Source organism: Bufo bufo, chromosome 2 (assembly GCF_905171765.1).
Source record: "Bufo bufo chromosome 2, aBufBuf1.1, whole genome shotgun sequence".
In the NCBI taxonomy this organism is placed as follows: domain Eukaryota; kingdom Metazoa; phylum Chordata; class Amphibia; order Anura; family Bufonidae; genus Bufo; species Bufo bufo.
In genome coordinates this window covers 4,284,044-4,296,850 of record NC_053390.1, presented here as the reverse complement: position 1 = coordinate 4,296,850, position 12,807 = coordinate 4,284,044, and the positions used below count along the sequence as shown (strand labels likewise).

Here is a 12,807-nt window from a genome sequence, read left to right as displayed (position 1 = left end):
TGTATAATATCAGGTACTCGGGTGTTATAAGACTGAGCTCCTCACATCCTGGTCGTTCTGTACGTGGATTTCATTATATTTTCTAGACTGATCTTTTCCTTTTATTCTCCAGAACAATGTAAAAAACCCTCAATAAGTAACCTGGAGAAGATCTCACTGTCCAAAGAATATTATGACCCGTCTGAGAAGGTGACGTTACAGTGTAAACGTGGATATTATCCCTCATCGTACAGAATACAATGTATGAATAATGGAGAGCGATCAGACTGGACACCGACTGCTGTCTGTATAGGTGAGTACTACCCATGAAACCTGTGTGCCCCGCTGTAATGATACTACTGCACACAGCTGTATAAGGGGTGCATATTTGTACAAAGCGGTATAGAGGGCACTTGTCTGTACACAGCTGTATAGAGGGCACTTGTCTGTACACAGCTGTATAGAGGGCACTTGTCTGTACACAGTTGTATAGGGGGCACCTGTCTGTACACAGATGTATAGAGGGCACTTGTCTGTACACAGCTGTATATGGGGCACTTCTCTGTACATAGCTGTATATGGGGCGCTTCTCTGTACACAGTTGTATAAAGGGCCCTAGTCTGTACACAGTTGTATAGAGGGCACTTGTCTGTACACAGTTGTATAGAGGGCACTTATCTGTACACAGTTGTATAGAGGGCACTTGTCTGTACACAGTTGTATATGGGGCACTTCTCTGTACACAGTTGTATAGAGGGCACTTGTCTGTACACAGCTGTACAGAGGGCACTTGTCTGTACACAGCTGTATAGAGGGCACTTGTCTGTACACAGATGTATAGAGGGCGCTTATCTGTACACAGCTGTATAGAGGGCACTTGTCTGTACACAGCTGTATAGAGGGCACTTGTCTGTATACAGTTGTATAGAGGGCACTTCTCTGTACACAGTTGTATAGAGGGCACTTGTCTGTACACAGTTGTATATGGGGCACTTCTCTGTACACAGTTGTATAGAGGGCACTTGTCTGTACACAGCTGTACAGAGGGCACTTGTCTGTACACAGCTGTATAGAGGGCACTTGTCTGTACACAGCTGTATAGAGGGCACTTGTCTGTACACAGTTGTATAGAGGGCACTTGTCTGTACACAGCTGTACAGAGGGCACTTGTCTGTACACTGCTGTATACTGGGCACTTGTCTGTACACAGCTGTATAGAGGGCACTTGTCTGTACACGGCTGTATAGAGGGCACTTGTCTGTACACAGTTGTATATGGGGCACTTCTCTGTACACAGTTGTATAGAGGGCACTTGTCTGTACACAGCTGTACAGAGGGCACTTGTCTGTACACAGCTGTATAGAGGACACTTGTCTGTACAAAGCTGTATAGAGGGCACTTGTCTGTATACAGTTGCATAGAGGGCACTTCTCTGTACACAGTTGTATAGAGGGCACTTGTCTGTACACAGCTGTACAGAGGGCACTTGTCTGTACACTGCTGTATACTGGGCACTTGTCTGTACACAGCTGTATAGAGGGCACTTGTCTGTACAGAGCTGTATAGGGGGCACTTGTCTGTACACAGCTGTATAGAGGGCACTTGTCTGTACACAGCTGTACAGGGGGCACTTTTCTGTACACTGCTGTATAGAGGGCACTTCTCTGTACACAGTAGTATAGAGGGCACTTGTCTGAACACAGCTGTACAGAGGGCACTTGTCTGTACACTGCTGTATACTGGGCACTTGTCTGTACACAGCTGTATAGAGGGCACTTGTCTGTACACTGCTGTATAGAGGGCACTTCTCTGTACACAGCTGTATATGGGGCACTTGTCTGTTTACAGTTGTATAGGGGGCCCTAGTCTGTACACAGCTGTATAGAGGGCACTTGTCTGTACACAGCTGTATATGGGGCACTTTTCTGTACACAGCTGTATAGAGGGCAATTATCTGTACACAGCTGTATAGAGAGCCCTAGTCTGTATACTGCTCTATAAAGGGGACTTGTCTGTAAACAGCTGTATAGTGGGCACTAGTCTGTACACAGCTGTATAGGGGGCACTTGTCTGTACACAGCTGTATAGAGGGCACTTGTCTGTACACAGCTGTATATGGGGCACTTGTCTGTTTACAGTTGTATAGGGGGCCCTAGTCTGTACACAGCTGTATAGAGGGCACTTGTCTGTACACAGCTGTATATGGGGCACTTTTCTGTACACAGCTGTATAGGGGGCCCTAGTCTGTGCACAGCTGTATAGAGGGCACTTGTCTGTACACAGTTGTATAGGGGGCCCTAGTCTGTACACAGCTGTATAGAGGACACTTGTCTGTACACAGCTGTATACTGGGCACTTGTCTGTACACAGCTGTATAGAGGACACTTGTCTGTACACAGCTGTATAGAGGGCTCTTGTCTGTACACAGCTGTATAGAGGGCACTTGTCTGTACACAGCTGTATAGAGGGCACTTGTCTGTACACAGCTGTGTAAGAAACAGCCCAATGATGTCCCAAGTTTCATTAGTCTGTTTAAACTGTGTTAAAGTTGAATGTATATGTGTTCCTGTGTTTCTGGTCCTTTAACACAGCAGCCATTGTAATATGATGCCGGAGTGACGCGGCCCCGATGATGTCAGCTGCCTGTTTGCAGACAGAGTGTGAGAAGAGAAGCAGGAAGTGTGGAGACAGGGAGCAGCAGCCATCTTGGCATGATAAAAGACAGGTGTCTGTGCTGAGAGTGTGTGGAGATAATAGAGGACTTTCCTGTGCAGCCAAGCTGGATGTATTTCAGTCCAGAGGTGGACGGAGTATAAAGAGACAGTGCACTTAGTGGAGCCACGCTGAAAAGACTGTGCTCAGTGGCTAATCAGTGAAACTGACATTGTGGCTAAGAATATTGCCACCAAAGTTAGAGACTCGCAGTGCTGTAGAGTACCGGACAGTAACTGCAAAACCCTGGCTTCCATCACCCCTCAGTGTATGGATTCCGCCGGACGGTCAGTGGCTGAGTGATGCCTGCTGTTGGACTCCATTGCATCCGTTTGGTTTCCCTGCCTGCTGAGGAGGATTTCATTACTTCGGATATTGTGATAACCATGAGGAGAGGACGCTTCGCTATTAGTGATGAGCGGCAGAGGCAATATTTGAATTTGCGATATTTTGCGAATATTTGGGCGAATATTCGTCATAAATTCGAGAATTCAACATTATTTTCTTGAATGCGAAAATCGGCACTGTAATATGCGTGTATTGCGCACGCAATACAGGCGTGGGTCACTTTTGCTACATTTTTCAAGCTGTTAGAAGTTTCCTGTGACTGGAGAAAATGGTTGGCCCCACAGAATATTACCATAGCTTTATATGCAGATAGAGTGCTCCAATATATTCACGATTGCGCAAATCGGCAATTAATGATGCGCATATTTTGGCGCAATACGTGCAACTTCACATTTTAGCAGATCTGACTACATATTACTGATTGGTGCACTAAGTATTGTTGTGACATCACAGCACTATGTATGTAGCATGTATGTATGGACAGCAGAACCTATCACACTGCCTAACACCCTGCACTGGACCCTATCAGCTTCACTATATCAGGATATAACCTACACTGACTATTTGTATTATATATATCAGGATATAACCTACACTGACTATCTGTATTATGTATATCAGGATATAACCTACACTGACTATCTGTAATATGTATATCAGGATATAACCTACACACGGACTATCTGTATTATGTATATCAGGATATAACCTACACTGACTATCTGTATTATATATATATCAGGATATAACCTACACTGACTATCTGTATTATGTATATCAGGATATAACCTACACTGACTATCTGTAATATGTATATCAGGATATAACCTACACTGACTATCTGTATTATGTATATCAGGATATAACCTACACTGACTATCTGTATTATATATATCAGGCTATAACCTACACTGACTATCTGTATTATGTATATCAGGATATAACCTACACTGACTATCTGTATTATATATATCAGGATATACCCTACACTGACTATCTGTATTATATATATCAGGATATAACCTACACTGACTATCTGTATTATATATATCAGGATATAACCTACACTGACTATCTGTATTATGTATATCAGGATATAACCTACACTGACTATCTGTATATATATATCAGGATATAACCTACCCTGACTATCTGTATTATATATATCAGGATATAACCTACACTGACTATCTGTATTATATATATCAGGCTATAACCTACACTGACTATCTGTATTATATATATCAGGATATAACCTACCCTGACTATCTGTATTATATATATCAGGATATAACCTACACTGACTATCTGTATTATATATATCAGGCTATAACCTACACTGACTATCTGTATTATATATATCAGGATATAACCTACCCTGACTATCTGTATTATATATATCAGGATATAACCTACCCTGACTATCTGTATTATATATATCAGGATATAACCTACACTGACTATCTGTATTATGTATATCAGGATATAACCTACACTGACTATCTGTATTATATATCAGGATATAACCTACACTGACTATCTGTATTATATATATCAGGATATAACCTACACGGACTATCTGTATTATATATATCAGGATAGAACCTACACTGACTATCTGTATTATATATATCAGGATAGAACCTACACTGACTATCTGTATTATATATATCAGGATAGAACCTACACTGACTATCTGTATTATATATATCAGGATATAACCTTGTAACGGATCCGCTTCCGTTAATGGACGCTTCCTAGCTTGCGCCGAGGACCACAAGCACCGCACTGGACACCACAACCACCGCAGACTCCACAACCGCCGTAGCTGAACTGGAGCCGCGCCGTCTTCCTTCCACCCTTAATGAACCTCCAGCATTCAGGACCGTGTGGGAAAGATCTCTCCTCCAGGGAATATGCAGAGCATAGCAATCCCCAGCGTGATGCAGCAATTCCCTCCAATAACGAGACGAGGCTGCGTTTTGAAGGGTTAGCAAAACATGAACTGAACATGAACTCTTTATTGAGGGTTACCCGCCCGTATTTATGCAGGTCCCCACAATGCATCATGGTCTCCTCCTCTCTGCCTGGAGACACCCGAAGTGCAATTCAATTATCTCCTAGGACAAAGGGAGATCACCAATACACATGTGGGAACAATAGGAGAGGAATCCCCACCCGAATACACAAAATCCTCCCTTCTGTCTGGGATACAATTATGGATTAACATATCTATCACAGACAGTAAAAATACAGTTTTTAAACATACACTGTAACTTTAAAACCATACATTCCATCTCCATAAAAATTACATATTTAAACTCTGCATACATCAAACATAAACACTTCCAAAAATCACACAAATCCCTCCAGCGGATCAAAAGTTTAGTGGAAGTCTTTTATGACCGACCGCAAGCACAACTTCCTGCCCAAAACAGTTCCATAGATTTGGGCTGTGCGGTCGGTCAATTCCATACAGAAAAATGACTAAGTCCCATCTTCGAACGGGACTTAGTCTCTGGAGCTGAAAGTTCAGTATGGCAGAAGGTAAGGGTCAGCGGCGTTCGTGTATCCGCGCATCCGATTCCAGCTCCACAGAATCCCCAGCATACACCGCTGACCGCGTTCGGTCCCACCAACAGTCCAGACATGCGGCACAGTTCTGTCACTGTTCCTGAAGGGCAACATGTCCCGGGGCCATAGTCGTAGGGAAGGAGGCCAGCCATAAGTCCTCTACAATGCCCAGTGGCAAATGGCAGTTTGTCACAAACCTACACTGACTATCTGTATTATATATATCAGGATATAACCTACACTGACTTTCTGTATTATATTTGTGTAAGGGGCTTACGGTAGTACAGTGAAGAGCCCTGGGAAAGCAGGGAATGAGTGTAGTCGGTTGTGGTGTGCCGAAACCGAGGATGAGGTAGGCCTGAGAAAGAAGAGGGCCTACCCAAGGAAAAGATATGGAAGAAATGAGTTGTAAATGAGTGGAGTGGTGGGAGGGTCAAAGCTCAGACCTCAATGATGCAGGAGCCAGGTAAGGGGAGTGCCCTAAATAGGCTGGAGGCGGACCTCAGCCCCTCCCACAAATCCAGGCAATCTGCCTTAATACTTGTGTAAGGGGCTCACGGTAGTACAGTGAAGAGCCCTGGGAAAGCAGGGAATGAGTGCAGTCGGTTGTGGTGTGCCGAAACCGAGGATGAGGTAGGCCCGAGAAAGAAGAGGGCAAAAATGGAAATAACCAGTTTATTGTAGCCAATTGATGTATCAATAGCTTAACCCGACATGTTTTGGAAAGCCACTCTTAAACTCTTGTGTTGGATTGGGGAATGTATTGCGCGTAAGCGGATGACTCCCAGCGCCCCAATCCCCTGATGCCATGAGTGAGGATGTTGGCACTGGAGGCCGTGGACGTGGCTCCAATGCGAAAGGAGTGCCCTGAGTAGTTGGCTGCGTTGAGGCCTAGTTGTGTGAGGGATGACCCGACATGGGTCATGAAGGTGGTGAGTACCGAACCATGTAGTTGAAGTAGCGGTTGAGAGGGTAGAACTTGTGACGCTGATTGTGAGCATCCAGGACCCTGACTGGACACCATCTGTTGTGCGTGGGGTAATATGAAATGTTGACGGGTAAGTGCTGACTATTCTTGGAGTGAGGTAAGGACAGGATGTAGTGAACCATGTGTTTTGACAAGTGGGAGACAAGAAGACAAGGTGAGGTTCGGGTCGTGGAGGCTGTAGGGAATTTCCCGGAACTCAGGAATCCGTAGAAGGTCAAGTAAATGCCGTATTGATGATGGAGTTGGTATCTGTTTCCAGAGGCGTGGCGTCCAGTAAGTCGGATAATGCTTTGAAAATATGATTGATTATGGGTAGCCTCTGGGCTGGACGTGCGGGTTCCGTTTCCTGAATACCTCTGAGTATGGATTTGATCTGGTGCGAGGACATGAAGCTGATGTTATTGGGGTGTATGATTAGCATATGATGTTGAAATGCCAGTGAGATATGGTTTGATGGTGTTGTATGACATGAGTTTGAGGTGGCAAAAAGAAGCCAAACCCGGAAGAGACGTCATGACAAAAAGGGTGCGTGATGTTGTGTTCCAACAGGACCTGTTGAATAGTGTGAACGCTCTGTCGTATGTTCTATGTGTATCGTCTGATAGTGCTAAGCGGGACAAAGACTGGCTATGCCGCATGATGCCTTCTAATCCAGAATGAGCTGTTTGAAATGATGGAGTGATGGAGGCCGTGGGTAACGCTGATGGGAGAGCTTGATGAAATGCCTGAAATTTGACGCGAGACAGACTGTCAGCTGCCGTATTGCCCACCCCCGGGACATGGAAACAATGCAAGAAGAAAATATTGCAAGCGGCCAACCAAGGAAGTCTCCGCAGAAACCTCACGATTGTGAGAGATTTGAAACAATCCTGTTGATGAACTGGCAGGTCGTATGGTTGTCTGAATAGCACCGGACCGACATGTTGCCCATGAATGACCCCACGCTACGGCCGCCGCCACGATGGGGTAGATCTTGAAAAGCGCTGAGGCAGTGGAGAATCCTTCCAAACCCCGGACCGCAGGAGGCCAGCTGCCCCACAGCCAATCGTTCCCAAAAATGGCCGCGAAGCCTGTGGTAGATGCCGCATCTGACCAGATAGAGGGGGAAGAGTCCGACGGCTGAGGGAGAAACAAGCTCCCGCCATTCCAGGTGGACAGAAATCTCCCCCACATGCCCAGACCTGCCTGCAGCGTGGGCATCCAGGGACAACCTGTGCGAGTCGTGTAGGAAAAGGGGAGAGGTGCAGAAGCCGTGATATAAATGAGCGACACTGAGGTGGATGCGCATGGCAAAGATCAGGGAGCCCAGCAGGGACTGCAGTTCTTTGCGGTTGCCGGTGCCGAGTTGAAGGTAGTTGCCTATGTGGGCGAGAATGTCCTGGATCTTCCCGGATGGCAAACTGGCTGAATCCAACTGGGTACCCAGGAAAGGTGATGACCGTGTCTGGCCCTTCTGTCTTCTTGGTGGCGATGGGTACCCCCGGTTCCTCCTCCGGTATTATGTGCGTCGGGCTGACTTCTTGGTCCTCCAGGCTAACGGTCGACGTGATCACTGGCAATCCGGCCGGTGGTGGCCCCGCCAAGGAGAGGGTCGCAGTGACCGATTCCAGCCTCTCCAACCTGGCGTTGACTTTAGACATGGATGACATTTAGGGAGGACAGCATGGTATGTATATCCCCTGTGCTGGACTGGCTAGGTCCTCCCCTGCCTCCCTGTTATCGATTGGCGTGCGCAGCAGCCGGAAAAGCTCTGCTTCCCTCGCCGTGGCGGGGAAGGGAACATGCCGTCACCTTGACTCAATCGTTATGCGCGGGATTGCCCAGGATCTGATGGGTGCTGGACTGGCTAGACCGTCTCCCTGGCTAGCAGTGACGGATCTAGCAGGGGTGCCAGGTAGGGAGAAGTTCTCCTTCCCTTCCAGAGACATAGTAAAACAAAACAGTTGATTAGCTTGGGGAAACACAGGATCGTGCTGGCTAGCTAGGCCGGACGGCGAAAAAATTATACTTGCATGGTGACAGATGAGGCCCTGCTAATTGCCAAGCGGCTTGAGAGGCTCTACCTATGATTTGGCGCGAGGGGTTAATGAGGCCACTTGTGGTAGTGGCAGGAGCGTTGGCCTCTCGGTGACTGTAAGACAGGACTAGGGGAAGGGAGTGACAGGTGAGGCCCTCTCTATGCAACACGCGAGGCGGCTTACTAACGAGGTGGCGTGTTGGGCGGGTGCCTCTGTACGTTTGAGGCGGGGTGTCGGCCTCGCGGGACCACTAACTGCTGGCGAAGCCAAGAAGGGGGTAACCTAGTGGGATGATGGTGCCCCTAAAGCCAGCACGCTGACCCTAACGGGATTATTCGAAATGTAAGGAAGACTTTTGTTAATGAGCAGGTGAACGTACCTGGTGGTAAGAAAAATTCTCCGGATACATGGTAGTGCAAAATACAATATAGGTTGACCGCCTGAAAAAAGAAAGGGGGAGGGTAGACATAAAATAGTGTGATGAAATGTGCAAATGCATATGGTACATATACACGACCGGGAGGATCATGGCGGTTGTTCATGAAACGACAGCTTGCGCCTGGTGTGAAAAGAGACCAGTGCGTGCCGTGTGGCCATGCCCAGGCGGAAAGCGCGTGCCGGCAATTTAATGGAACCTTTGGACCGTGTCCCTGCAATTCCCACCTATTTATTGATTATGATGAAACAATTATAATATATATATATATATATTTTTTTTTTTCCGGATGACCAGACGATGACTCCTCCCCCCAGTGCTTCCATTATTAATTTTTTTTTTTTTTTTTTTTTTTAGCTGATGACCTATCCAAAGGGTAGATCATTGTTAGCAAAAAAGGTGAAGAACCCTTTTGAGACAGTCTCTTTGCAGCTGAGTGTGTGTATGGGAAGTTATGCCCTTTCAGCCAGAAGAGCATTTATAAGATCATGCATTGATTTTGGACAAGAGGGCCTGGCTTATAATCTTCATGTTTATGCCAAAAGGTGTTTGATGGCGTTTTTTTATTTATTTATTTTTCTTTTCTTTGTGTGGGCTGCTGGGGTGTTATATGACTGTAAGGGGCGTGCTGGAAGGCTCCCCTGCCGTCCGACGGCACCCCCCCGCAACAGAAGCGGCACGCACGGCCGCCGGGACACCGCGCAGACCAGGCACCAGGACGCGGCCGGGCGCCATCGGCCGCGCGGCAGGAGGAGCGGTAACCAGGCAGGAGGTGGTGGGGAGGGGATGTCAGGGCAGCGGTAAGCCCAGTGGAGGTGAAATGAATGGGGGGGGGGGGGGTGCAGGTTGCACCGCCGCTGGCCCCCGTGACAGCGCACCTAAATGACCGGGGGGGGGGGGGGGGGGGGCCATGAACGTTGTTGGTGAAGTGAAAATGAATCATGTGGAACATGCTTGGAGGATTATGTGACTGTTCGTAAGGAGTGACATTTTGGAGCATAGAAAAAATGAAAGCCATTTATTTTTGAACCCATTCGTCCGGAGTCCCCCCACGGCCGCCGGGACACCGCGCATGCGCCGATGAAATCTCTGCGCATGCGCAGAACCCCGGCCGCGCATGCGCAGACCAGGCCCCAGGACGCGGCCGGGCGCCATCGGCCGCGCGGCAGGAGGAGTGGCAAACAGGCAGGAGGCGGTGGGGAGGGGATGTCCGCGCCGCGGCAAGCCCAGTGAAGTTTGAAATGAATGGGGGGTGTGCCGGGTGTACCGCAGCTGGCCCCTGTGCTGTGTACCTGGAAAACGAGGAGGGTAGGGGAGGGGAGGAGAGGGGGGGGGGCATGAATGTTGGATGTTTGAGGGGTGAAAACCCAGAAATGGGGAATGGGGCTGGAACCATCAGGGGGCTGACCGGAGTGACGGTCCTGTGGGGAGACGCCAGAATAGGCATGAGCAATGAGCTGCCGGTGATTGCTGCGAGCAGCCGTGACATGGATGCAGTGTGTGTGAGAAGAACCATGGAAAAAAAAAGGGGGGGATTTAATCCACGAACCATTGGTCGCATGCTGCCAGAGCTGTTGACCGGAATGGTGGTGCGGTTTGTGAATGAATATGCATGAAACAGGTGTGACAGAAATGAATGCTGGTGACTTGCATGAAAACCGTGACATTGGTGCGTATTGATGACATGAACCGGTACAGGGGCAACCGTGAGGCCCTGCTGTACCGTATGGATGACTCATACGCATTTGTGCTCCTGCAGCCGTGCACATGAACATGAGGAGGGGGGGGGGGGCATGAATGTGGATGATTGTGGGGTGATATGGACTGAAAAAGAAATGGGGAACGAGCCTGGACCCCAGGGGGGCTGACCGCAGTGTTGTGCCTGTGGGAAGATTGCTGAACGAGACATGACAAAAAGAGATGCTGGTGACTGTGAGAAAGCCGTGACATTAGCGCAGCGTCTATGAAATGAAACAGAAATGGGGGATTAGGCCAGAAACCTTGCCGCATGCTGCAGAGGTGTTGACCGGAATGGTAGTACGGTGTGGACAAATTGCGCATGAACAAGGCGTGACAGAAATGAATACTGGTGACTTGTATAAGAAAACCGTGACATTGGTGCAGCGTATGATGAAAAAGAAATGAACCGGTACAGGGGCAACCGTGAGGCCCCGGCTGTACCGTGTGGATGACTCAGAAACCACTGCCTGCAGCCGCAGGGGTGTCGACCGGAGTGGTGATACGGTGCAGATAAATTTACGCATGAACAAGACATGACAGAAATGAAATGCTGGTGACCTGGGCGAGAAAGCCGTGACATTTGCAGCATTCGGTGAAATGAAATGAACAGAAATGGGGGATTGCCCAGGAAACGACTGCATGCCTGCCGCAGGGGTGCTGACCGGAATGGTGGTACCATGTAGACAAATTGTGCCTGAACAAGGCGTGACAGAAATGAAATACTGGTGACTTGTATGAGAAAACAGTGACATTGGTGCAGCGTTTGGTGAAATGAACCGGTACAGGGGGCAACCGTGAGGCCCCGGCTGCACCGTATGGATGACTCGCAGTTTAACGGGCAAACGTGACCCACAGTGAACCTGAGTAAAGCCGGAAAAATGGAACCGAAATGCTCCAAATCCAGAACTGATGGCAACGAAAAAACTCCCAGGAATTCAGCGACTCGCAGGCAACTCTCCAGGAACTCCACAAGCGACCTCCTCTCTCAAAGCTCAGACCTCAATGATGCAGGAGCCAGGTAAGGGGAGTGCCCTAAATAGGCTGGAGGCGGACCTCAGCCCCTCCCACAAATCCAGGCAATCTGCCTTAATACATATCAGGATATAACCTACCCTGACTATCTGTATTATATATATCAGGATATAACCTACACTCACTATCTGTATTATGTATATCAGGATATAACCTACACTGACTATCTGTATTATATATATCAGGATATAACCTACACTGACTATCTGTATTATATATATCAGGATATAACCTACACTGACTATCTCCCACTAACTATCTGTATTATATATATAAGCTAACTGTCTAATGTAATGACACAGCAATGTCACTGCTCTCTCTCTCAGAACTGCAAAAAACTTTAGAAAAAGGCTGCTGGGGAGGTTCTTATATAGTAAGCGGTCGGCAACTTTCCTATTGGTTGCTAGAGATGTTGCTAAGCGCAGACAAAGAAAGACATTGCAGCCTTCTCATTGACCCACAGGCAAAAAGCACGGAGGGATCATGGGTTCAAATGAAAAAAATCTAGAATATTTGCGAATACGAATATATAGCACTATATTCTAAATCTTCGTGAATTCTCAAAGTGGCGATATTCGCGATTAAAATTTGCGATTCGAATATTTGTGCCCAACTCTATTCGCTATCAAAGAAAGGAACGACATTGGGCCCCACCGCGCACTTCTACGGACTGTAAGCGGTCCATTTGGACCACTGGGATAAAGGGGGTGCGCACCCAACTGTGAAGTTAGGGATAGTTTTGGGAATATTTTTCATTCAGTGTCCGTACTGCAGAAGCGGGCGTAGTAAAAGTGGAAACTATTGCAGAACCTGCCTTGAATTGTTCATGCTTTACTGTGTATTTTGCTTCTCCTTCTCCCTGTTCTTTTACCTTTAACTTGCCTTTATTAACCTGTAGTAAATGCATATTTCTTGAACTTGACCACTGCGTGTGGTTTTTTTTCCGGTTGCGGAGCCCAAGCCTCCTGCCTTGCCCTCGG

General features: G+C 47.5%; 1 protein-coding gene across 1 annotated transcript in view; it reads left to right on the top strand.

The window, feature by feature from the left end:
• The window catches only part of LOC120991958 (receptor-type tyrosine-protein phosphatase kappa-like), a 307,712-nt gene that overhangs the window by 140,214 nt on the left and 154,691 nt on the right, over positions 1–12,807 (top strand). Inside the window, exon 7 of the mRNA XM_040420706.1 lies at positions 113–292. Within this exon, the coding sequence (XP_040276640.1) occupies positions 113–292 (180 nt within the window). The remainder of the gene's footprint in view (positions 1–112; positions 293–12,807) is intronic.